Source organism: Diabrotica undecimpunctata, chromosome 5, assembly GCF_040954645.1.
Source record: "Diabrotica undecimpunctata isolate CICGRU chromosome 5, icDiaUnde3, whole genome shotgun sequence".
Taxonomy (NCBI): Eukaryota; Metazoa; Arthropoda; class Insecta; order Coleoptera; family Chrysomelidae; genus Diabrotica; species Diabrotica undecimpunctata.
This window is the reverse complement of record NC_092807.1, coordinates 27191373-27219087: the sequence shown is the minus strand read 5'-3', so window position 1 is coordinate 27219087 and position 27715 is coordinate 27191373. Positions and strand designations below refer to the sequence as shown.

General features: G+C 33.4%; 1 protein-coding gene across 1 annotated transcript in view; it reads left to right on the top strand.

Annotated features, from left to right (window-relative positions):
* Nucleotides 1-27715, top strand: part of LOC140442124 (nephrin-like) — a 421295-nt gene that overhangs the window by 263822 nt on the left and 129758 nt on the right. The window contains exon 7 of the mRNA XM_072533202.1: nucleotides 26102-26252. Within this exon, the coding sequence (XP_072389303.1) occupies nucleotides 26102-26252 (151 nt within the window). The remainder of the gene's footprint in view (nucleotides 1-26101; nucleotides 26253-27715) is intronic.

The window sequence follows — 27715 nt, the reverse complement described above, 5'->3', positions numbered from 1 at the left end:
CAAATTCGTTAAACTTCCCGTGCTAGAATCGGTATCAATAAAGTGTTATGATCATTTCAGCCTATCCCAGCCTCATCAGACACTTGGGCTGATACAAATTCAAACTCGGAAAGTCCAACGAATGTCTCCTAAAACTTGACCACTGCATTGGTTAGCGTACAGAGTTTTCGCATAGACCAGAGGACAGAAAACGATACTATTAAATCGTTTTCGTTTATGGCTGCCAAAGCAGGTGGCACCTCTGTACGCCAACCACTGAAGTGGTCAAGTTTTTGACGAAATTCGTTGGACTTTCCGAGTTTGAATTTGTATCAGCCCAAGTATCTGATGAGGCTGGGATAGGCCGAAATGATTCATAACACTTTATTGATACCGATTCTAGCACGGGAAGTTAAACCGATTTGTCCTCCTAGGCCATATATTTGGCCATTTAATATATATATATATATATATATATATATATATATATATATATATATATATATATATATATATATATATATATATTAATGTGATATTAAAAATCAGAGGTGCGCCAAGCAATTAATTAGCTAATTAATTAATTAATTAAACTTATTTAAATGATGCAATTATGATTTTATCACACTATTTAATTCTCTTATCTCAGGGTTATATTCGTGCTTCAATATCTATGCTTTACATATGATAGGTAAGGTCCAAGGAATACAGGAATAATAAATACATATATGATATAACATTATATATTGAAATAAAATTCACACTCAAATATCTTCAACAAAAAATATCTCATATAATGATTATCAAAATTTTGTTCTACGTACGTGAACCTTCAAAAATTAAGGTTATATACAATATAAATTAAAATTTCAAATCAAAATTGTTGTTCTAAATCTCCTGATCAAAATATTTCTATCTCTTCTAAAGCAATTAAAAAAACTTTGTTAATAAAGAAAAACTGACGAATGGTAAAAAACTATCTCTCTGATGATGAGTTGTCCAAATCCTTGTTCCTTGTAGCCTACAATATCTATTCTTTGCAGTTCCCTAGGTAATCAGCAATCTTACAACAAATTATTGCGAGCCTCTCGTCTTTAATGATCTCCTTTAAATGCACGTATCGTTCAAAAGATGCTATCGTTCTCCTCTCGATACACTGAATCTCTCGTTCCGGCCTGAACAGTGACTCTTGGAATATATAAGTAGAAAAGTATAACTTACAATAGTTTACTGGATCAGCTTCCGTCAGATACACTTACTCCAAGAAAACTCACAAACATTCACTTCTAATGCTTACTATCACTTGGGAACCACCAGAGAACAACGACTGTTCGCCTTGCACCCTTGGAAAACAACTGATTATCTTTTCTCCCTCAAAACTCTCGCTAAACTCTCATTCCTACATACCTATCCCAGTTGTTTCAATCTCATCCAATCAGAGTTCGTCACACTTATCCCCATCTACCATTTATATAACAAACAACAATTTTACCTGCAATTATAAATTTCCTAAAAACTATTAACATGCTAATCGGTTTCTACAAATTCTTAAGAACTAACGGAGAAATATAATTTCTAAATATTCTATTCTATGGTCTTATTCACTGTACAAGTCCATTTGGAAAACCCGGTCGCATTGTTCTATAACTTCACTTAAGCTCACTCACGTCACTCGAATATGTTTTACAAAGAAAATAATTTATGCATATCTTAAATTTTGTTTACTACAAGTTATCCAGGATAATGGGTTTTCATTTCTACGAAATATCTTTTATGGTTTATTAGTTGAATTACTTGAATTATTTTATTTTGTACTTTGAAATATATTAAGCAAACCAATATTATTTTCAATTTTCAATTTTACATAGCATAACAATATATATATATATATATATATATATATATATATATATATATATATATATATATATATATATATATATTGTCATTTTTGTTAATTTTAATCATTTTTGAAGTACATAGAAAATATATAAAGATTTTCACTTATCATTATCACAATATTTTGTGTATAGCCTTTTATATTGATTTTAACATTTCTTTTTTACGTTTAAATATTGCGGCTACAATACCTAAGAAAAATCGACGGATATAAATATGTAGACGTTTATATTCGTTGGAAAAATCCAAAGGGTATTAATAATATAAAAAACAACGAAAAGAATAAATATCTGTCTCAAGGTATTCACCTTCCTAGTCATGGCACGTTTGTGGTAAATGGGTGTTAAAACTTAAAAATTGGAATCTCCCACACAGGTTAGAAAACTTATGGGCTCGAGCCGAAAGTTGAAATGGTTTGTTGTCGATAAGACTTTAGGGTCGGGAGATCAAACGGCAATTTTCCAAAGTCAAGAGAGAGAAAACGGTGAAATGTTGTACGATGACAGCTACGAATGGAGTAGATATAAGATTTCGTAAAAATGAGAATTGTAAGGAAAATGTAAAACGTAGCTAGAAAATAATATTTCTTGTCAACCTAATTTCTATAAAAAGTGATTTACTTCTTTTATGTATTTATTAATATAAAAATATTGTGGATTTTAGACATAATTGTCGATGGTTGCCGTTTCAGTGATTTTGTAATTTATAAATGTTAGTGCGTGACATTTTGTGTCATTATCGTCATCAATATAAACGTTATTTGTAGACATATTTTATTCAAATTTTTATTAAAAACATGGACATAATACAGAGAGATATATACCGACGTGTTAAAAGAAGAAGAAAGGGAAGTAAGAAGAAGAGCTAATATTTTAGGTTCACTATTTTTTTTTTCGTCTTTTATCATCTTTTATGAGGGGGGGGTGATCAAAATGTTCAAAACATATCTTGGCCCTAGAAGGTGGGCAGAAACGAGGATTTCTCCAGCGTGGCCACGATAATATCCGAGACGAATTTGTAACGGCGAACGCGTGAATAGAAGCATATAAAAGTATAACTTCTACCGGCGGTCCCACTGTACTGCCACACCCGTTTTTTTAATTTCCCTAATGCTTTCTTTACTTCTTTTGCCTCAATATTTATTTCTTCATTTGCCGTCACTTCCGGTATTGGTGGTTCATTATCGTCACCTTTGGCAAATAGGAATCGAAAGTAGTCTGTCCATGTTCCCTTCTGAATGTGTTTCGTTTTTATCAGTTCATCTTCTTAAAAGTAACCACCTAAATTTATTAACCCTAATTATTAAAAAAATGTCTGTGCGAAATGGACTTGCACCCAAACAAAACATTTTATAAAAATTGTCGACCTTACAATATCTATATCCAAGTAGAATTCACCCATTTTGCGTGATTCTGTCACTATTTATTATATACAAAATACGATTTAAGCAACAAACACTGCATCAAAATGACTTAATAGTAGGTTATACAATTTTGCGTTTCAATTTTCAAATCAGCGTATTGATCGTTCACTGGCGAAATAACTTTGTTTTATTTAGCATTGTGAACATACTACTCGCCGCAAACAATATATACAATTCATTAGAGGAACCGTGTATGCTGTTTATATAGTACAGAACATAAACAAAATTAATTAAAGACAAACTTGTTTTTTTGTTCGGTCTATCGTGTTCACTAATTATGTATTCACTAAAAAGACTTTGATAGTTTATTGATTTTACATACAAAGTCGAAAGTATCGAAACCAATATACTTGGTTGTCAATAATGTTTTGCATTTACTAACGGTATTACTACCACCGGTGACCGTTGGAGACTGTGTGCCTGAGTTCGCTTCCACTCACCACAGGACAGACTGGACGGAGACAGACAAATTTGGTTAACTCGTCGGAAACCACGCTGATATTCGCCAATTTCATTACCTATTTTCTGATATAGTTGATTTTTTCTATGCACTGCAAATATTTATTATGTTCTATTAAACAGTTGATTATACAGTATGATGCAAACCTATGGAATAAATTCATTATTTCAGAAAGACGTCTTCTTTAAAAAAAAACTCTTAGGACACGTAAATTTTAATTTTTGAATGGCCACCATTTACTATATAATGGCCAAAAAACATATATTCAACGATGTCACAGTCCTCAATAGCTTTACCACAGGCAGCGATCATAGAATGATAAGAGCCAAACTAAAATTAGACTTAATAACAGAAAGATCCAAAATTATTAAGAAAAAAGCCAACTACTTATATATACGACGATATAGAACGACCCAATGAATTTAAATAAATACCAAGACAATATCAATAAAATCCTACAACAAAATGAATGCATAAATAATGTAAATACCCGAAACGAAAATATTGTAGAAGCTTTTCAAGAGGCTCAAGTAAAATGCTGCCCTAAAAGACGCCAAGACCAAAAAATAACCATTGAAACAAAGCAACTAATGGAAACTAAAAAAGAAATCAAAGAAAACGAAAGCATTGACTAATAAAAACTACGAAAAATAAATAAAAAAGAATCAAAAGCTATAAAAAAAGATTTAAGAAAATGTAAGAATGAAAAGATCCACCGAACTATAGAAGAGAATAAAAGTCTGAAAGTCCTGAGAAGACGGCTAAACAATGAAAAATGTCTAATAATATTGGGGGGGTTTAAGCGTGATAATTTAGGATTGAAGCTGTAGATGAATCGACTAAACCCCTCAAATGAAATGTCTCCACTCTGATAAGGCTGTCACCATTGTAGAAGACGTCTGTCTCAATGTCCTTATCAAGGCCTCTACAATTTTTTTTTGGAGATACTTATCCCTGCGAGCGGGGCAAGGCTTACTGGCTCCACTAGTCTGGACTGACTGGTTTCGCCCTCGCGGATTTACAAGAGGGAAAAAAAATCTACAGGAAGGGAAGGGAATAAGGACTTCTCGGTCTCAGGTCCTGCAAAGAGTAAGAGGCTATGGGCTTACGTTAGAAGCCGGAGCACTGCATAAGCGAAATGTGTATCTCTTCTAGTCTCGACCTGTAACGGCTAGGAATAACAAAAACAAATTTCGAGTTTACAATGTATTAACTAGATTGTACACTACAAAATATCAGTCATGACCAAAATGTTCGATCAGACGCGAAGGGAGACGAGAAGAGACAAGCAAGGAATTAAAGGTCGGACAATTCCGTATCATTAGATATACCTTGGGTTAGTATATAGATCTTAGTTACCTCCGCGTATCTAAGCTCTAGCTAGGGAATACGCCTCCAGTCTACAGGGAATTGAGATTGCGAACCTTCGAATCTCCAGTTGCCGACACTTATACGTCACACTATCCCGTCGAGTTAAATAACGCATCCACTGTCTGCGTATCGTCCGGTCTCCACACTATGGCGTGGAGCGTCTGGCGTGACCACTTCCCACTAACGCCGCTGGCCCCCTTGTTTTCCTTTTTTATCAGTCCGTGTTCTCAATTTTCAGTCGTAGTACCAAGGTCGCGTTATTGTTTTTTTTGCTGACTGATCCTCGTTTTGTATAGCGGCGGAGGTCTATGTTTTGAAACGTGATTTAAACAACCTTGGTGGCCTGATATTTGAGACTCGTGTAATACATTTAACTGGGTCGAGTTTTCAATCCTTGTTTAATGTAAAATGTTTACGTAAATATGTTACCTACTAGCTATGAATTTATTTGTTCTTTAATCAATTTGGAATATGTAATAATTTCTTAAATAATTGTTTCTCTTTACTAGGCTAATTGTCCCTTAATTTTTCCTTCTTTATTTCCTAGCTATATTTCCATTACAAATGTGAAATACACAAACTAAAGAACAAAGAAGGAGTCCCCACATCAAATAGAGAAGAACTACTACACATAGTTGAAGACTTATATCAAGAACTATACACAAGTCAAAGATAAGACCAAACGAACTTGTATGCCGTCGCATCACGCAAAATCATCATCAGAGCTCATGCCAGAGATCACACTAAGCGAAATCCAATGAAAAAGATGAAAAACAACAAAGCACCAGGAGAAGATGGAGTCGTAGACAACAGATTGCTGCAAACCGGCAACATGGAACAATGCAGTAACAATTTTACTACACAAAAAAGGAGATTAGTCTATAGAAAACTATAGACTAATTAGCTTATTGAACCACATCTATAAAATGTTTACCCGAATAATTACGACAAGACTAGAAAAATAGTTGGATTTCTACCAGCTCCGAGGACAAGCTGGTTTCTGCTCAAATTTCGGAACAAACGATCATCTACAAACAGTAAAAACCTTAATAAAAAAATGTATCGAATATAACCGATCACTGGTACTTGGTGACGGGCAAAATCACTAGTAAAATTTTTGACTTACTGTGGCTTGAAGTTTAAAGAAATGGCGTATGATTTATGAACATCCTGTATTTAAAAATTCGATTTCGATGTAAATTCCTGAAACAGCATTACTTACTCTTTGTGAAAAAAGGTTTTCAAGACATGTTTGTAAATGGATGTGTTCTTAACTTGTGATGGGTAGCTCTTTCGGGGCGACAGACTCAGTAAAATACAGGTTTGAAATAAAAATCAATCTATTAATTTAGTATACCTACAATAAATAAAATAAAAAGGAATTCTACGTTGTATACTTATACAATGAATAAAACTAAAACGAATTCTACGTCCCCGTCTGGATCCCGCGATGAACGAAGTCCTCGGCGAACGTCTATAAAAGAAAAGAAATCAATTAGTATTAATAAGAAACGAAATGGGGGAAATCGATCGCGAGCAGATTTTTACTCGCTTTCGCTTCAATTCAGCGAAAGCTCCGAATACGCTCGCAAACAAAATATTTAGCTGTGCAGACCCATGGCAATGTTCAATACACACACCGACGGGTTCCGCTGGGCTAAGGACAGAGTATGATCCTCAATACGGAAATCTCTCTGTCCCGGTTGGTTCTGTGCAGATCCACGGTAATGCTCAATACGCAATACCGATGGGTTCCGCTTGGTTAGGGACAGAGTATGATCCTCAATACGAACTCTCTCTGTCCAGAATGGCTCGCAGGTTTACTACACCGGCGAGTCAGGGAGCCTAGAGCGCTAGCTACAAGACTGTCTAATTTCGCTATTCACACGCATTAAATAGCCGTTCTGATTCCCACTTCGCCGTCACGTTGTAGAAGTGGATGCGCAAATATTGACACTCCCACGGTTCGAACTGTTAAACGATCAGAGCATCGTTTCACCCCCTTCTCTTTGAAAAGAAAAAGTAACATACCTTTTTTTTGTGTATATGGTGTCTACAGCCTCGTGATGCCATCTATCCCTGACGTAATTTTTAGTAGTTCCTGTGTCGATGAGCGCTCTGTATGTTCTTTGCCCTATTTTTAGTGATGCGAACAGTCGAATGTCATTGCTTGCTGGCTGTGTAACGGAGAAAACGAATGGAGTCGAATCTTGTTTTACAGACTGGAAAGACTCCTTGTTTCTCCAGTCTGTAATTCGTTTCCCTGACGCCTGAAACAGCAGTCGCTGCTGTAAACTCCTTCTCTGCCGCAACGCGAACAAAACTTTTTCCATGGGTTTTTGCAGTTTTTACGGCTGTGACCTGGCATCTTGCATCTAAAGCATGCCGTTTTCGCATCGTACTCTGCTTGGTCCGTGCGTCTCCAGTTTCCACGGCAAATCTGATTTGCTCGGGTCTTTTCGTCTTCTAGAGCTTCGTATTCTTGGGCTAAATCCTGTAATTCGGCTAAGTTTCCGAAATCCCGGCGGCGAGCATAAAGCTTATATTCTGGTAACAAATTTTTGTATATCCTTTCGAGTTCTTGGTTTTTAGAAAAAGATCCTTCTCGTCTGATTAATGTTTGAATCTCCGTGATATATCTATCTACTGGTTCATTCTGTCTCTGTTTTCTGTTTCGGATTTCCTCTTCTAGTTGTAGCAAATATCCCCTGGGATAGAAAGCTTTTTTAAAATCTTCGCTGAAATCTGTCCATGACTTCCAATTTTTGTTATTGTTTCTGTACCATAACAAGGCGTGGTCTCCTAATAATTCTGGTAATGCTCTTAGTAGATCTTGTTTATCGATCTCGTAGGCCAAGCTTAATTCGTCTATCCTCTCTAAGAATTCTATTGCATCCGAATGTTTCTTGTCGAAGTGTGTGTTCCACTTTCGTACTTGATTTAGCAATTCTGGTTGCCCCATTTGTTTCGTTATTGTTAATTCCTGTAATTGTCTTCGGATGCCCGAAATTTCCTGGGCCAGTGTGTCGGATTCTGTTCCCTTGGAAGTTTTTTCTTTTGGGATTGTTCCTGTAGCTTCCTCGCGATTTTTAAAATAGGTTCTGAGTCGTGCTCTCAATTCGTCGACGGTTCCCTTGGGATCTAAGCCGTATTTTTCGGCCTCGCTCTGCAATTCCTCTTTGCAAAGTCGGTTTATCCACGACGTACCTGTTACTGAGTCTGTGTCTTTATCTGTCGGCATGTTATTAATTTTTGCTCGGGCGCCAGTTTGTGATGGGTAGCTCTTTCGGGGCGACAGACTCAGTAAAATACAGGTTTAAAATAAAAATTAATCTATTAATTTAGTATACCTACAATAAATAAAATAAAAAAGGAATTCTACGTTGTATACTTATACAATGAATAAAACTAAAACGAATTCTACGTCCCCGTCTGGATCCCGCGATGAACGAAGTCCTCGGCGAACGTCTATAAAAGAAAAGAAATCACTTAGTATTAATAAGAAACGAAATGGGGGAAATCGATCGCGAGCAGATTTTTACTCGCTTTCGCTTCAATTCAGCGAAAGCTCCGAATACGCTCGTAAACAAAATATTTAGCTGTGCAGACCCATGGCAATGTTCAATACACAACACCGACGGGTTCCGCTTGGCTAAGGACAGAGTATGATCCTCAATACGGAAATCTCTCTGTCCCAGTTGGTTCTGTGCAGATCCACGGTAATGCTCAATACGCAATACCGATGGGTTCCGCTTGGTTAGGGACAGAGTATGATCCTCAATACGGAACTCTCTCTGTCCAGAATGGCTCGCTGGTTCACTACACCGGCGAGTCAGGAAGCCTAGAGCGCTAGCTACAAGACTGTCTAATTCCGCTATTCACACGCATTAAATAGCCGTTCTGATTTCCACTTCGCCGTCACGTTGTAGAAGTGGATGCGCAAATATTGACACTCCCACGGTTCGAACTGTTAAACGATCAGAGCATCGTTACAAACTTTAAAACTTAACTTTAAAAAGTTTGTCTCTATCTGTCAAATTTTTTGAAAAAAGATGAATAACTCAAAAAATATGAAGTTTTAACTCATGCAAATTTTATCAAGAATAATATGTAGAATCTACAAATATACAGCGTGTTCCTTTTAAAATAACAAAGTTGTTCATTTGCGGTATAACTGGATGTGGCATGTCTGTCAAAATATTTTCTTTAAGGTTGATCTGCACCCCCAAAACGACAAACTTCAATATTCAAAAAATTTGAAAAAATTTGAGAAGATATATGTGATGACTAGAAGTATTTTGACAACTTTTAAGCAAACTTCATGTTTTCGTTTTTAAAAAAACTCAAAAAAACTACTTTTTTCCAAGTATAAAGCGGGAAAACCAAACATAGGATTTTGTTAATTTTTTTACAGCATCAAGAAATACTTATGAATTTTTTGAAAATTTTTGAATTTACAGTTTTGTCCCAATAGGAAAAAATAATATGTTTCGGCTTATAATAAAGTTACCGGTAAGAAACCGAAAAATTTTTTAATAACAACATATATAAAACTGTAAAAGTAAAAAATATTTGCAATAAAACGTTAAATATTTTTTCCTAAACATATGAAAAATCTCGTTAAACAAGAATTATGTCTTGAACGGCTGCCTTCAAATTGTAATGTAGGGAGATGGCTCCATCTGAAGCAATGGTAGTATTTATCATCGATAAATAGCATTACGTTCGGCTTCGAAACGCTTCAAACGAAACGCCATACTAATAGGGTTGCCATATCAATTACTTTGTACAACACTTTGGCAGATTATAACAAAATTTAATAGGAATGTTATCGGTTTGAATTTTGAACCGGTCATGCTGAAACTTACAGAGTTAAAATACAGAATGGTAGATACTGCAACTTTTATTTTGAAAGTCCGATGTCATAAAATTTACACTCTATAAGTAATATATCTATAAAAAACCTATTTAATTTTAAAAACCTATTTAGGCGTTTTTAGTTAATTATTTTAGTATTTATAAACAATAGTGTTCCTTGCATAACCAGTGGCGTACCCAAAATTAGTCTGAGGGCGGAGGTTTTGAATTTTTTTTATGCTACCTCCATTTTGAGTCCCTTAAATTTGGGTTTTAGTTTAATTTAAAGTACTAAAGATAGCAGTGCCAAAGATTCAGGTATCTATTATCCTGCCTATTAACTAAAACCACCCTCTCTTACTTGTGTGAGATGAAGAAAAAGTAAGTATGTATTATTAAAAGAAAAGTTATAAGAATTTAACAACAGACCAATAAAGCCAGAACAAGGAGAATATAAAAGACTAATGAAGCATGAAATAAGAAATAGAAATATACACGAATAGGAAAACGTACCAACAGACCAATAAAGCCAGAACAAGGAGAATATAAAAGACTAAAAAGCATAAAATAAGAAATAGAAATATACACGAAGAGGAAAACGTAGTAAAATTTATTAATCCATAAAAACTAAGATAGTAATAGATAATAATAAACAGACCCAAAAGGAAGACATGTTTGCATAACATTATTGTTATTTCCCACTAAAATATTACATAATACCAGATCATTTAATTTTTAACTATCAACAAAAATGTAATATAATATGATGTACGAATTTAATGTTAATACGATACTCACAGATATAGAAGCAAGTACCTACATACTTTGTCGATAAAATTGTTTAGATAATATGAATGTTTATTTGATTCCGACTGACACAGCAGAGCAGTAAAGTATTAAGTTATAGCGTATTTGATAAAATTACTGTTTACACAACTTGGCAACTCAGCCAATGGATATAATGATAGAAAACTGCAATTTATGCTAGGGATTAAAAATATTACAGAGTCATCATGTAGAAATCTACAATTAAGTTAAAAAATTTACCACTGGAGCATACCGCAGTAGAGCCATCTCTAGGATCAGAAACAAATTAATCGAGGGTGAAGATCAACCTTAAGTTGGATACAACCCGTAATTCCCATAAACAAATTTTCATAAATTTCGTGTAAGTAGTTTTCGATATATAGATAGTGTAGTCTCGTTGTGAAACAGCCTGAATGTAACTCCGCCATGGTGTTGTGTAACAAACTTGTTTAAAACAAAAAACATAAGTTTAAAATTCAAAGCTTCTTAAAAATGAGTTAAATATTATCTTGTTGTTTATACGTATATACAAAGCCAACGTCGTGTCACTATTGCTACTGTTAAACCGATTTTAATCTAAAACTTTCTCAAAACTTTTAGTAAAATCATAAGCGAAGTTTCCGTTACTAGAGAAAATATCAAAGTGCTTATGTTTGAAGTGCATTTGAGGTAGTTTATACACATACTACAATGGATTTTGGTGTGTGGAGTATTCAAATAACGTGAAGTTACAAAATAATGGGATTATGGTTTCAACAAAATGCAGCTGATGTGGGAACTAGCCAGATGTAATTAAGTTTGATTTTGTAATTTATTTAAAATGTAGTCTGAAAGATTTCAAGATAAAAAATAATCATCATCATTATCAGCCCATAGTCGTCCACTGCTAAATATAGGCCTCCTCGAAAAACCTACATTCAGATCTAACTTGCGCTGCTGCAATCCAGTTGGTACAAATCCTCTTTATGTCGTCACTCTATCTTGTGGGTGGTCTTCCAGAGTTTCGTCTATCCGCTCTTGGTCTCCACTCCAAGATTTTTTGGTCCACCTGTTATCCTTCATTCTAGCGACGTATCCTGCCCACCTCCATTTAATTTTGGCTATGTGTTTTATAATGTCTTCTACACCACTTTTTCTACGGATTTCTTCTTTTCTTACCCTATCTCGCAACGTTATGCCTAACAATGATCTTTACATTCTACGTTACGTCACTTGTAGTTTTCGTGTAGATATCCTTGTTAGGGTAAGTGTCTCTGCGCCATATGTAAGGACAGGCAGGACACACTGATTAAAGGCTCTTCTTTTTAAGCTGATAGGTATATCACCTTTAAAAATATCACGCAGTCTTCCATATGCTGCCCATCCTAGTATTATTCTTCTTAGCAGCTCAGCAGTTTGATTATCTCTGCTAATTTTTACCGTATATCCAAGGTATATGTAGGTGTCAACAATTTCAATTTTCGACGTCTTCTACCCTTAAAGGATGGCTCGGAACTAAATCAGTCATCATTTTTGTCTTTTGGTAGTAAATATTTAGACCTACTTTACGTGCTGCATCGCTGAGTTCATTCAACATATCACTGGCAGCCTTTAGGTCATCTGAAATCAGAACAATATCATCTGCGAATCGTAGATGACTAAGAATCTCACCATCAATATTTATTTCTTTACTTTCCCATTCCAGTGACTTCAAAGTATGTTCAAGTACAGTAATGAACAACTTAGGCGACATAGTATCTTCCTGTCGAATACCTCTCCTGATATGTATCTTATTGGTAGGACCGTGCAGATTTATAGTTGTTGTAGCATTTCTGTATATATTTTCTATAATATTGGTGTACCTATGATCAATTCGACACTCTTCGAATGCCTTTAGAAGTGCGGGTAGTTCGATAGTGTCAAACGCTTTATGGAAGTCTATAAATGTTAGAACTAGAGGTCTATTGTATTCAATTAATTTTTCAATTAAGGCTTTTATGCACTGTAGGTGGTCATTTGTACCGTAGTTGGGGCGAAAACCAGCCTGTTCTCTTAGCTGATATAACTCAAATTTTGCTTCTAATCGATTGGTTATTATTCTGGTGTACAGTTTGTATAAATGGTTGAGTAGAGAAATTGGCCTATAATTCTCTAGGTTCATGTTGTTACCCTTTTTATGCAAAAGCATTGTAATGGAGTTATTCCAAGCTATAGGAATTTTTTGACTATACAAGCAGAAATTGAAGAGGTCTCGTATTTTTTTCAGAAGAGAAGTTCCGCCAAGTTTTATAGCTTCTGTAATTATTCCATTATCTCCTGGCGCCTTGTTGTTTTTCATTTTTTTGAGTGCATATTGTATATCATCTTGAGTAATTTCTGGAATGTCCTCAGATCCCTGGTTTTGAACCTTTTGTCTACCGTCTTCATTTAGGTTATTGTTAATTTGGTTTGTGTATAATATAGTGTAGAATTCTTCGACTCTTTCAAGTTCTTTCTATCTGCCTGTTGTTACTTCACCCTCTTTATTCCTAAGCTGGAATAAAGAGGGTGCTAAAAAATAATACATTTACGCAAATAATAAATTTAAAACATCAAAGAAATTAACTAGTTTGAAACATGGAAGGTATTAGTATGTAAGAATCCCTGATGTTTGTTAGATTTTATTAGGTCCGGATCATTTCAAATCAGAATAAGCTATTGAATTATACTATTAAACAGGTGCCAGCAACCAATTTCTTGCGGGAGCATACGGCCCGTGATCCACCTCCGGAACCATGCGGCCCATGAGCCTCATCCTGTCATCGCATGCTCTTAGTCGCGGACTAATGCACGCGCTGATTTGCATTCTTCCGCCTTGAAATCTTTTGCATTGGCCAGGTAAGCTGCAAATCTCGATGTCTCTACAAATAGACCCAACTTCTACGTAGTATAAATAGGATGGACTTTTAGGTCAGTGCAATCATCAATCAGAGGGCTCACAGGTAGAGAAAGCAAACTAAAGACAAAAACCAAAATGAGATTAATAAACGGTATCATTCTACCGATACTTACATATGCATCTCTTCATGTGGACACACCTGTAAGAATACAAAAAAAAGGATTTAAGCAGTGTACAATAGCTGCCTAAGAGAAGCTGTCAACATCCCAAGATATGTAGCAGAACACTCATGTTCAGGAAACTACAACAGGTCAGGGTGACGGAAATAAAGAAGGATAGACCCAGGACAAAATTCGCAGAACTCGAAAACAACCCTAGTCACATACCGCAAGAGATCATGAGATACGACGTTTTCCACTGTTGGAAACATAAAAGGCCTAAACAAAATAGGGGGATAAATAAAGAAACCAAATAAAAGCGAAGTCGAACAAAATAAAAAGTAGTGAGACAAAACAAAAAAAAATACGTAAAAGAAAATTAAATACGAGATACCAAAAAACAAAAACCCCAGAGATAAAAACATACAAACCAACAGATGATGAAACTACAACAGGTCAGGGTGACGGAAATAATGAAGGATAGAGCCAGGACAAAATTCGCAGAACTAGAAAACAACCCTAGTCCCATACTGCGATAGATCGTGAGATACGATGCTTTTCAATGTTGGAAACATAAAAGGCCTAAACAAAATAGCGCAATAAATAAAGAAACCAAATAAAAGCGAAGTCAAACAAAATAAAAAGTAGTAAGAGAAAACAAAATAAATAGGACAGAAGCTGGTACAGTGGCCAGCTTTCGAGTAAATTCAAGATAACTTTAATATAAATCATAATATATTAATGAGTATCAACTCAAACAACATCAAAGCACTTGGTAAATTAAAAATGTACTCTGTAATCAAAAAAAAATAGAGGTTATGCAGGAGTAACTAATTTTGTTTTTTCAAAAAATGTGGCCACTGTACCAAACTAGATGGTACAGTGGCCATCTTTAATCTTTAACAAATATTATAAGATGATAAATCCGCTTTAAAAGTAAACAAATTTGCTGTTCGTTGTGTTGCTCCAGCACTTTTTGGTTGGGTTAAAACGAGTTCAACATCTTCTTTTGTAATTGTGGCAGAATTTGTAACTGTAGGAAATGAAAATTGTATTTCCGCGACGCCTTAGAAAATTTACATTGTATTCTTGACCAGAAGAAAAAACTTCTGTAGCTTGTGCAACATAAATTTTTTCTTTGTTTGAAACCTCACCAGAACAAATGAATTCACTTCCACCATTCGTAGGGATATGTCTTCGTCAGAAATTTCATCTACTTCTGAAAATAGACTTACATCGTCGTAATCCACAACATCAGACAATTCAATGTCACTGTTACTGTCATCACTGGGTATTCTTTTATTTTTCTTTGCATTACTTCTATTCGACTTGTTTGAACTATCAATTTTACTTTTTACTGTTGTCTTAGCTCTCTTCACTCTACTTTGTCTTGATATTCTTTCTGGTGTTTTCGCTTCTATTCTTTTGTAAATTGGTGTATCAGTTAAAATTTCAGTAGTCTTCTTTTTCCTTTGTTTTTTTAATGGCAATAAGGTAGGTTTAGGATATGGTTGCAGTAATATAAGGGAAAAAAATCGATTTTAGGGTGTGTTTGGAAGTTGCCATCGCTTCATAAGAAACAGTTTTCTTTTTAGGTGTTATTTCCGATGGATGTTTCTGATTTGTTTAACTGAACGCTGTAGTAGTTATGGTTATACTAAAAATATTCTTGTTTTGCAAAATCTGTTTTCGCTGTTTTAAAGATAAAATATTATACCTACATACCTATCCAAGTGCAAAACACTGGTCGGGGCGAAACGTAATATTTTCTGATAAACTAAAATATGGTTTCGGTCGCTCAGGCAAATATTATTATATTGAACTCAAAGGATGCATAAGTCTGTCGATAAAAGATAACGCATTATGATTTGTCATAATAGCGATATCCCATGTTTTGATTGGCTCTTGGTCCACGTGGACTGATCAACAGTTCAATGAAAACTTCAACTGGGGCACTGCCCATATTTTTAAACATAATACCAGGCACATCTGGATGTAAATATAGATGAGAATATTAAAACTTTATATTATTATAGGGTAAAACGCCAGTTATTGGACACGAGACAGTTATTGGACATTACAGTGTTAACTTACGAGAATAAGATTTCTGCAAGTGCCAACAAGAGTATATTTCACTAGGTGGCACTACTCGTTTCTATATTACGTTCATTCTTATGTCTATGTTCTGCCTTTAACGGGTTCTGTGATTTTGGCGGTAAATATTTTTAGGTTATGTGAGTGAAGTGACATTTAAGCATTGTGTTAAGCATCTGCTCTGACTTTTTTTTTAAAACTACGTGGTATTTTTAAGGTAAGATTGTATTTTTATTTAAAAGGGTGTAGTAAAGGCACTTATAGTCCCTAAGGTAGATCTGGTACAGTAATAGGGATTTTAATTCGGATTTAATTACATCTGTCCAATAACTAAACTAGAAAACTTGCTTAATTCTATTATGGGACACCTGTCCAATCACTAGAGAACTACACTTACCACATATTTCTACAATTTTCAACGGATTTACGTATAATTAACTGGAGATAGCAGTAAAATTAATTTAGTAATCGATTTGACAGTTATTGGACAGCTGTCCAATAACTAAATTTGACCGTCCAATCACTAAAAATGGATTTTTTAGGATTGTAGTAAAATGCCTAAACTTAGAAAATATGATAAGATGAAACTTATAGAAGCTGTTAAGGATGTCCAAAATGGCACTGAATCATATAGAACAGCTGAAAAAAAATATGGAATTTCGAAGTCCACTATAGAATTTAAATTAAAACATCCGGAACATAAAGATACACTTGGACCGTCTCCTATTTTAACTTGCGAGGAGGAGAATACTCTGGTTAGGTAAATTCATTTAATTTATCTTAACCCATAGCATTATTTTATTTTACATTCAATATTCCAGATGGATACAAGAAACTGCTTCAAAAGGTTTCCCCAAAAAGGCTAACGATTTAAAAAGCAGCGTGCAAAAATTTTTAATCGAAAATCCGCGCCCCAATAACTTTAAAGATAATCGACCTGGAGATGGATGGTTAAAAGTAAGTCACCAAAAAAATGTATTTTAATCTGTATTCATCGTTTGATTTTTTTTAGGGATTTTTGAAGCGACATCCAGGGGTTTCTAGAAGGACAAGTGAAGGTGTGACGGCAGCTAGCGCTTGTGTATCTGAACGAGACATCAAAAACTGGTTTAAAAATATTGAAACCTATGTTAAAGAAAAACATTTAGAAGAAGTTCTAACTGATCCATCAAGAATTTTTAATCGAGATGAGTCAGGATTTCAAATATGTCCATCTACTGGAAAACTATTTGCTATGAAAGGTTTCAAAAATGTTTATAACGTTGAAAAAAGCTCTTCAAAAGAAAACGTCACTGTGATGTTTACGTTTTCAGCAGACGGTAAAATTTGCGTGCCTATGGTTATTTATCCTTATCAACGTATTCCTGAAAAGGTTGCTAAAGGTAATAATCCTAAATGGGGTGTGGGCAGAAGCGATAATGGTTGGATGACGGCAGAGACATTCTATCAGTATATTGCGAATGTTTTTTACCCGCACTTAATTGAAAATAATATTAAGCTTCCAGTTATTCTTTTTGTAGATGGGCACAAGAGTCACTTAAGTTACCAATTAAGTCTATTGTGTAATGAACTGCAGATTGAAGTGATTGCACTTTATCCTAACGCCACAAGGATTTTACAACCCTGTGACGTTTCTATTTTCCGTCCATTAAAAGAAGCTTGGCGGCAATCAGTGAGAGAATGGGAAGAACAGCATCCAGGAGGGGTAGTGAATAAGGTTGTATTTGCTTCTATATTGGAGCAAGCTATAAAAAAAAGCTGTAAAACTGAAACAGTAGTAAATGGTTTCAAGGCTTGCGGATTGTTTCCATTTAATGCAGATGCTATTGACTACACAAAAATGTTTAGGCAAAGAAGTAGTAAAAAATTTAATCATTTCAGATCATCAAAAGAAACCCAAGATGGACTATAATACTTTTGTAAATATCTTAGGTCCTGAAAAAGTTCATAGCTTAGAGAATTTAAAAGAAAATCCAAAGAATAATCTACCTAGCGATGATAATTTGAATTTGTTGTTCAAAATTTGGAATTTTTTTGAACATGATCCAAAACATTCGGATAACCCAATGGTTCTAAAAAATAGAGACACAAACAATAATATTATTCAAAATGTGGTTATCACATCTCCCGTTAAAAATACTGAAATAAAAACATCAGAACAGAGTGGTATTGAAAATGTAAATATTTCTGAGAGTAGCAGTACCAATGATATCCATTTTCAACAATATAAAACTAATGTTTATGACTTACCCTCTACAAGTAAAATTATTGTTAAACACGAATTGTTGGGTAACTTTTTAACTTCTCCTACTGTACCGGAAAGAAAAAATAAACGTAACACGGAACGACTTCCTTTTGCTATTACATCTGCACGATATCAAGAAATGTTACGGAAAAAATGAGGAGATAAAAGAAGAGCAGGAAAAACAAAAACAAGAAAGGAAACGGAACAGAGAAGAAAAATTAACCATAAACCAGTGTAGCAAGAAAAAGAATTCAAAAAAAGTCAAATGTTTTATTTGTTCAAATGATATTCAATTGAACAAATTAAAATGCGATGACTGTAATCTTTATTATCACGAATCTTGTATTCCTGTTAATCATAGACAGCATATACCTAACGATGGTGATCTATTTATATGTCACAACTGCTTCAATCTCCAGGATAGTGATTCTGATGCTAATAACAGTAACCAAGACAGTGAGGATGAAGACATTGACGAACTTTTCACTCAATACAAAGAAGCACAAAAGCATTTATAAAATTTAATTGTGTCAACGGTATATAGGTAACCGCACAGAAATCTTAGGTTTTTCCTGTAGTTTTCATTTGTTTCTAGTTTTTTATTGTGTTAAAGCAGTCGTCCAATAACTAATTTTGAGTGTCCTGTAACTAAATAAACTGTCCAATAACTATAATTTTTGTAACTATTTTTAATAAATATATATTGACAAAAAATATTTAACACCTTCTTTAAATCCTTTTATCCATATTGTAATAAACTGTTTAGACTACCTTTTGTATAAATTTCAATTCAATCTGCAGAGAACAATGTGAATTACGAATTTTTAAAGTTGAAATTTTCTTAAGTGTCCAATAACTGTATGGTTTACCCTACGTCTCAGTCATTGATCATTTTTCAGTTAATAACTACTCCTGGTAAAGTATTTTTATTTTAATTTTTATTACCTGCTTTTATTACAGATACATATATTATATTTTTATACAGTCTCGCCGAAATAGGAGGTGACTTAATCCAGTTACTGAGGCTTAAAATATGGTAATACCTCCGAATTTTTTATAACTGCATCGATTTCTTTGAAAATTTCAAATTAAGCTTATCTTACCCTCCACTTCAAAAGTTATATACGCTCTAAGTGCGCTTTTTGTTTTTAAGGGGTGAAAACTACCCCTTATTGAAGAAACTGGGAAAAACACGGATTTAATTATTTTATGCACTTAAATCTTGTTTATTCGCATAAGGTAAATATTGTAATGTGTTCTTTAATATGAAAATTAATTATTCACCATTTTCAACCAATAAAACCCTTTAAAAACCCTTAAAAGCTAATACTTTTTATAAAAATAATATGAAAAAAAAGTCGTAGCAGCTTGAGATATTTCAATTATGTATTTAAATACAAATAAAAATTAATACCCCAGCTATACAATAATATTTTATTTATTGAAAAGTTTCAACCCTTACAACCACCCTTATGACAAAAATGAATTAAAAATATTTTTATCGGTTTGAAACATTTCTTGAGTGCATTTTATTTAACGAAAATTAATTTTTTGCATATAAAATAACTTTTTATTATAATTTCAACATTTTAACCCTCACAACTAACCCCTTTTTTAAAAAATTAATTTAATATATTTTTATTGGCCTGAAACATTTCTTGAGTGCATTTTATTAAACAAAAATTAATTTCTTGCTTATAAAATAACATTTTATTATAATTTCAACATTTCAACCCTCATAACCACCCCCTTTGTCAAAAATGAATTAAAATTTTTTTTAACGATTTGAAACATTTTTAGAGTGCATTGTTTATAGACAAAAATTTATTTTTTACTTATAAAATGAGCCTACTTTTTTCAACCCTTACAAGCACCCCTTTTGATGAAAATAAAATCCTTAAATCCTTAACTTTGACATGGACATAAATAGAAAAATTTAGTTTATAATATATTACAATTTTTTTATTTTCAAAAAAACTAAAAATAAATAATATTTATATAAAACGAGGTATAAAATAAATGAATATCTATTCATCATCGGAATCATAATTTTTACCGTCCAATTGGTCTTTGTTTACTGGAGGACAATTTTGGCAATTGTCGCCACAGCATGTTCCGCATGTTGCATTGCAAAATAATCCCAGCCTTCGACAGCCACACGCTGATCCGCAACCTTTTGTACAATTGCAAAAAATCATTTTCAGCAGTTCTTCTGGAGCTGGTAAGAGAGAGAGAGAGAGAGAGAGATACATAGATGCATATGTATATAATAAATGCCTATTAGTTCCATCGAAATCCTCCAATGTTCCAAATTTTCCATGCTTCAAAATTTATTCTAAAAAGTACTATTGGTTTTTTACCATAACTCGGTTAATTTTGATGCTACAATATGCACAAAAAACCGATTTTACAGGTAATTAAACGGGCTATAAGTATAGGAATGTTAAAACATTCTAAAGTCCTTCATGTTTAAAGGGTGAAGGGTCAAAGGGTCGGAGACCAGTGGTTTATGCGCTATAAAGCAAACTTCAACTAACTATATCTCCGTTATTTTTTAAGCTACAAAAAAAATTAAAAAATTAAAATTTTTGCTGAAAAAAAATCTATTTTTTGTATTGTATCAGCTTTTACGTATCTTTTATAGTTTTGAAGTTATTATAAAAAAAGATTTTGTTTTTAATATCTACAAAAAAAAATGTAATGTAAATGTAAAAATAATCAAGCAGAAGGTACTGGTTTTTTCTGGTGGTGAAAATACTAATTTTAGGACTTTCTTATGTAGTTTTTAATTTCAAATTTTATTTAGTGTTTGTTCTTTATCCATTGTTTACTGCTATTTGCTTAATAATATTTAATTCAATCTCAAAAGTTATTTTTTGATATCGAAATTTCTATTAATCTATTTAACATGCTATGGTAGGCTGCCAATTTGTGTCGTGTAGGATGAGATTCTAAATTGTGTATAAGTAGTCGTGTCAGTATGGGTAGGTTTATGAAATAGTGAGAAATCATGTTTATTTTTAAGTTAAATAATTTTTAAATCTAAAAAATTTATGGATTGATGCTGTTCCGTTTCTACTGTAAATTTAATATTACTATGGAGTGAAATAATATATGATAAAAATTGGACAAGTTTCCTGTTAGTTCCTGTAAAACATACCAGAAAATCGTCTACGTATCTCCAACAGAAATTTTTAAAATCTTTCTCCTGTACTGGTAATTGTATATATTTGAATATGAAATTCAAAATAGTCCTGGTTTATGCAAATTTCATAGTGTCAAATTTCAAAATGTTATGCAACATGTCATTGTAAAATCTATTACCGATGGGTGTAGTGAAACTAACTAGTCCTGTTACAAAGAGAATCAAACAGCCATTTCAATTAAAAATACATCAATAGAGAACAAACAATAATAGAATTTTCAAATAATCCAAATATTGAAACAATAAACAAAGATCCGACAGAAAAGTATCAAAAACAAATTAAACTGTCGTTAGAAAATTCATATTAAATTCAATAGAACAGAAATACATTAATATCATGAACTCACAGCCTCCTTAATTATACTATTGGATTAACCCAGATATGCCCATTATGTCTACTTGTGATTTTAATTTTTTTTTTCTTATAATGGTTTAATTTAGGGTAAACAAAAATATATTAGACGAATATAAAATTAATTTTTTTGATAAATATACAAAATTTTGTCAGTCCTATATGTAGGACGATGGGCACTTAAGGGTACCTACATTAAGTATACACTTTTTGTATGGTATACTAAAAAACATTTGACGTGGAGTCCTTTGTCGCATTTTGAACATCTAGTGGTTGTTTTTTAATGGCAATGTGCACAGCGTGTTTGCTTATTTTCAGGAATTACCAAATAATCTAGGCCATTCGTCTTCGGAATTTTAACTGATCTAGGTCCCCAACTCTTTTTCTTTGCAACTGCCAAGCATTTTGCAGAGCTACATCAATACAGTGTGCCACCGGCGTAAAATACCATTTCTTGCCCCTCAGTGAAATTCTATAATGGCTCAAATTTTGGTCACATCTGTCTACTCCTCCCATGTTTGCATTGTACAAATTTACCAGATGTAGCTGCGACACCTAAAATATGTATTGTAAAATGTCATAATCATGTTGTTAAAAATAAAAACCAAATGCGTTTGTAATAATAATCTAAAAAAACTATAACTTACCTGAATATTTGTCCGTTCTTTTAGTGAAAATCTTTTCACCCTATGCAGGGGGTTTACGCCTACTGCAATTGAGCACAGGGTGGCAATGCTGTTGTCATGCCACTTCACGACAATAATGTTCTGGTTTGTTTGTTTTTTTTGAAATCGAAAACGCCTCGAGCTTGCTTTTTCATTTCTTTTGAGTTTGTTAGTGGCCCATTAGGTATGCGATTTTAACGTATTGTGCCGGTAGCGTTGAAAGTTTTCTCCGATAGCAATTCTAACAAAGATAACGTGGAAAAAAAGTTATCAAAAAATAGGTGCATCCGTTTATTAGGCCACCTAGTTCTTAAAACGTCAGCATACTCCAATACAACAGATGGCCCTACTCCATAATCAATATACTTTTCGGTAATATTTATGGTAGCACCTTGGTAAGGTTCCATTCAATTTACGTAGACTAATCTACTTGCTCCTACCCAAAGTTTGTAGCCATAGCGAATTGGCTTATTGTGTATAAATTGTTTACAGCCATGGCGGCCGAAATATGATACCATGGCTTCGTCAACACATGCATTTTCTCACATTTACCAAATTTCAAAACTGCAGCATTGAGGTGATCAAACAATGGCCTAACTTTAACAATTTTGTCGAATGTATTTATAGTGATGTTGTCAGTTAGGTGAAAGTGAGATAAAATATATTCAAATTTATTCCTTGACAAAGCTTCATAAACCGGTACATTTTGACTGTCTCTTTCGTTTTCCCAGAACATTTTCCGCCCCGGAACTGGTACATATCCACTAAGTAATAACACTCCAATAAATGCTTTTATCTCACGTTTTTCTATTTTCAGGCAATGGTTTTGTTGCCCTGTATATCCATTTGATTCGACAGCTATAAGGTTCAATATTTTGGGGTCATCAAAAAATAAAGAAAACATATCTAAAGGGGTTTGCAGAGGTATTTCTTCTTCATCGTTACTAAATTCGCCACCATCATATACCAAATCTTCGGTTTCCCATTTATAAATCTTTTTTCTCTTTATTGTTTTTGTTCTCTTTGATGGCGTTTCATATTTTTCTACTGATGGGCCATCTTTGTTATCTTCTGTATTAGAGAAAATGTTTTGCCTTGTATTATATTTATTAAAATTTATTTTAGCAGGCGCTCTAATTTGTTTAGCAGGTAGATTATTGCAACTCAACAATGACTTAACGTTCTCTATCATATCTTCCTCGTCCTCCAGCATAGCCAGTACATCATTTACAGAAAAACCCCTGGAAGTGTAAATATACATGACATATGCTAAATTATTGATATATTTTGTATAAAATCATGTAATTTACGCAAAAATAAAGTTCTGTATGTAGTACTAATATGTCTTATTTCTGTTATTTATTCTCTCCTTAATTACAGAGTATAGATTTGAAAATTCATTTTGATAGAAATATATTATTTGGATATTTTGGAAATAAATGGTTGGTTTAAATATTAAGGCTTCAAAAACAATTGCGTAAATAGGATATTTTTTTACTATTTATTAGTTCTTTATGTCTCTCAGTGTTAATAAAAGCATCAGCAAGCGGGCGAGACGTTTTAATTCTCCATTATTTGTTTGTAAGACGTAAGCTATTTTTATTAGAATATATTGAAATTAACAAGTTACAAAATACAGTTATAATTCTGAATGACCAACTTGAGACCAACGGGAAACATTATTTTTATGAAGGTATATTTGTCTGTCTATGCTGACTGATATCAGTCAACGAATCATGATAACTAGTACAGATAACATTAATAACATTAATCCTAAGTTGATATTTATATCGAACATTGTTTATTCGCTAACTAAACACTCTACAAATATCTAGCAGTAAGTGCCTGATAATCTGTATTATATTTCTATTAGTGTATTAATCTGCGTAAAGCCTTGCTGCACCTAAGTAAAAAATAAAGAAAAAAGTAGCTACAATCAATATTTTCGTAATTATTATTCTTAACTAAGACTAAGTGCATACCTGCTGTTTAAAAGTTAGATTAAAGAAAGTATTGAAAATAGCTGGTAAATTAATTAAATAGCAAACGATAAAATAAAAGACATATATGGTTAAAAATAAAAAAAACACTTGGCATAACTCATAAATTGTTATCAATTCAGTAAAAGTTCACATGCAGCGAGGACAGCATGTAAGATCGGTTCCGTCGGGGTGGACCAAGAGTATTAGGTAGGGGAGCGAGGACTATTTGCTAACGAAAGATCCTAATAAATTAAAGCTTTTAAATTGGCATGCAACCTCAATTTGAAATGCAATAAATTAATAAAAGCCTCAAATAGCTTATCTTTTAAAAACGTTTTATTCTTTTGTTAATAGATTTCCAAAAACGTGTGAGGATTTAAACAAGTGGTTTCTCAGAACTTCTGAGAACTGCCAGTACAGAGCAACTTTTTGTTCATTTTTAATCAAGTTAATTCAAACAAAACTTTTGTTCACAATATCTCTCAAACCACTGTCAAGATAGAGATCACAACAACAAGTTGCCTACTTGAATAATGAACTTGATATTTGTAAAAATTAATATGGTATTTAATTACTATTTAAATGGGAATAAGCCACAATTAAAGGTTAAAGTACGTTTATTGACGTTTCAATTTCCACTTCGGAAATCGTTCTCAAAATACAAACAGTAAATTAAACAAATTTTGTTTTTTTGTTACTTAGTGAAAAATTCTTCTAATTTAATTTTATCTGACTCATCTATATTAACAATTCAGACATATATTAAAATGATGTATCCTGTATATGTCACTGACTTACTTATGTTTTTCAAATAACAAACATAAAAAATCGGAATTTGGTGTTTATTGTAGGTAAACTAAATGCACGATCAAATACTTACCATGTCGGATAGTATTATGAGGTTATTTCCTGGTTTTTCCCTCATAATTTACTATAGAATCACTAACAGGAGAATTTTACTGTCATCATGGCATATATTTGTCTTTTTAAAGACGAATTACATGTTATGATCTTTTCTGACGGATATTCTCAAGTTAAAGTTAATTTCATGTAACCGAATGAACTATCTTATAAGTAAAGTCGTCCCAGGAACGCAACTCAACAATATTGGCAATATCATTTTAAAGTCGTCTACTATAAAATGTATAATGTATGTCTGAATTGTCAATATAGATGAGTCAGATAAAATTAAATTAGAAGAATTTTTCACTAAGTAACAAAAAAACAAAATTTATTTAATTTACTGTTTGTATTTTGAGAACGATTTCCGAAGTGGAAATTGAAACGTCAATAAACGTACTTTAACCTTTAATTGTGGCTTATTCCCATTTAAATAGTAATTACTTTAAAATGCCACAAGAAAATAGCTTCAGAACAATATTAATATTGTATTTTTTAAGCTTGACATTTTAAAGTTGCTGCATCTTCAAAATTAATGTTTTATACACAAATACGCCAACAGAAAAAAGTTTTAAAATAGGTATTTCATTCTATTGGCGCCCCGTTTTTAGTTCTATGATACAACAAGAAGCTGGGAAGAAAAGGTATGGAGGCGAAAAAATATTTTCGCTACTTCAGTTTTATTGGTCATATCATAAACTGTTTTGGAGCAATATTAAAAAATTTCGTTTAGAAACTGCACTTTTGAAGTTTAAATTTTATTTAAACATTCTGTAATCATTACTTTTGTAACCAAGTAAATCGCTTTTGTTACTGTAAAAAATTATATAATCTATTTTATTTTCAGTGCTGGGGTCATAATGACATCGGATCTCAAGCTTCCCCCTGTACATTTCACATAACGCCAGCCAGTCGACCTGATCCCCCATATGAATGTATCATTGCCAACGTAAGTCATCACTCCGCAACGATAAGTTGTAAAAAAGGATTCGATGGAGGTAAGTCTAATTGAAAGGATAGGAGAAATCACACATATGCATGCCAAAAAAGTAAAACCTGGTATGTTAATCGAATAGAAACTAAATAATGCTATACTGTTATTTTAGTAAAGTAAACATAGTCTTTAGTTAAGAGTAGTACGGTATATGTCAAATTAAAGCCTCCAATTAGAGGAGAAATTCGCATCCATACTCTGGTATGCACGCAGCTCACGTCTATTGCTACCCTGGGAGTAGAGTATGTTTGAAATATTTAGCGGTAAACTTACATTCTGCTTTTCATGTCTAGTAATTAAATACTATTGTAGAGTTTTTGTTAAGTTTACAATTAAAAAATATATCGTTTAAATCTGTGATAAGAGTTGTTACCTGTTGGTGTTGTCATATTTTACGTTCATGGGCAACTTTATAATACCTACTACAAATCAGTAAATTAGAGTGGAAATTTACTGTTGTTTCTGTACGTTTATAAATGAATTATTTTTTTAGATTATATCAAATGTTTCCTCTTGTATATAAATACAACAGTTATTAATCATTCTTTGTCTTAGTTCTAAACTGAGATGGTTATTGCACAGAAATGGCTGTATATTCAGATAAGTGGAACCCACTTTTACCGTTTAACCATTTTCACTGAATTCTTTACATTTTTCGGATATTGTTCTTTAAATTTGTCGGATAACTCCTGTGGGAGTTTTTTGTAAGTTCTGCTATTAGACACGGCCCCTGCGAATGGGGATGCTCTCTGGGTATTCGTATCGTTAATACGCACAGGGTAGCAGAAATACCTGCCGTGAAACAAAATTGACACCTGGCAGTAGGTATAAAATGCACACCAATGAAAATGGAGTCTAATCATTTATCTTTAGGGTCGCTGCCTGGTGATTGCCAGGGCACATCTAAATCCGGCGCTGGACGTATGCAGGACGTATGCGGGACGTATCCAGTCATCATGCGGGACGTCGGTGGTAATGTTTTGAGGAGGCGAGCCCCTGTAATACAATCAGTTACAGCCCAATAACTAGAAGAACCACAAATGAGCCAATCAACAACAAGAGCTCTACTCACTGAAGGTACTGCGCTGGAACATCAGCCGGCGCTCACTCAAGCAGGACGACGAAAGCACCGCATGAAATGGACTGCATCAAAGAATGAAAATATTTTGCCCATTTATTATAAGGTGACAAACCTTGGTCAAGAAACGATTGGCTATCGACAACAACTGTAATCCGAATTTTGCAGAGAGTATCCAGAAATCGAAGTATCTAAAAAACGAGTAGCAAACCAATACCGGGTAATTATAAGAAACAATCGTATCCCAGAAATCAGACGCAATATGATCAAAAGCGAAGTCGAAGTCCCTATGGTCAGATTCCTGAGCTTCTTATATAAGAAACTCAACCTGATAATATACAGCAGGACAATAACGAGTTACACAATAGTCTGTCAAACGAAATGGCACC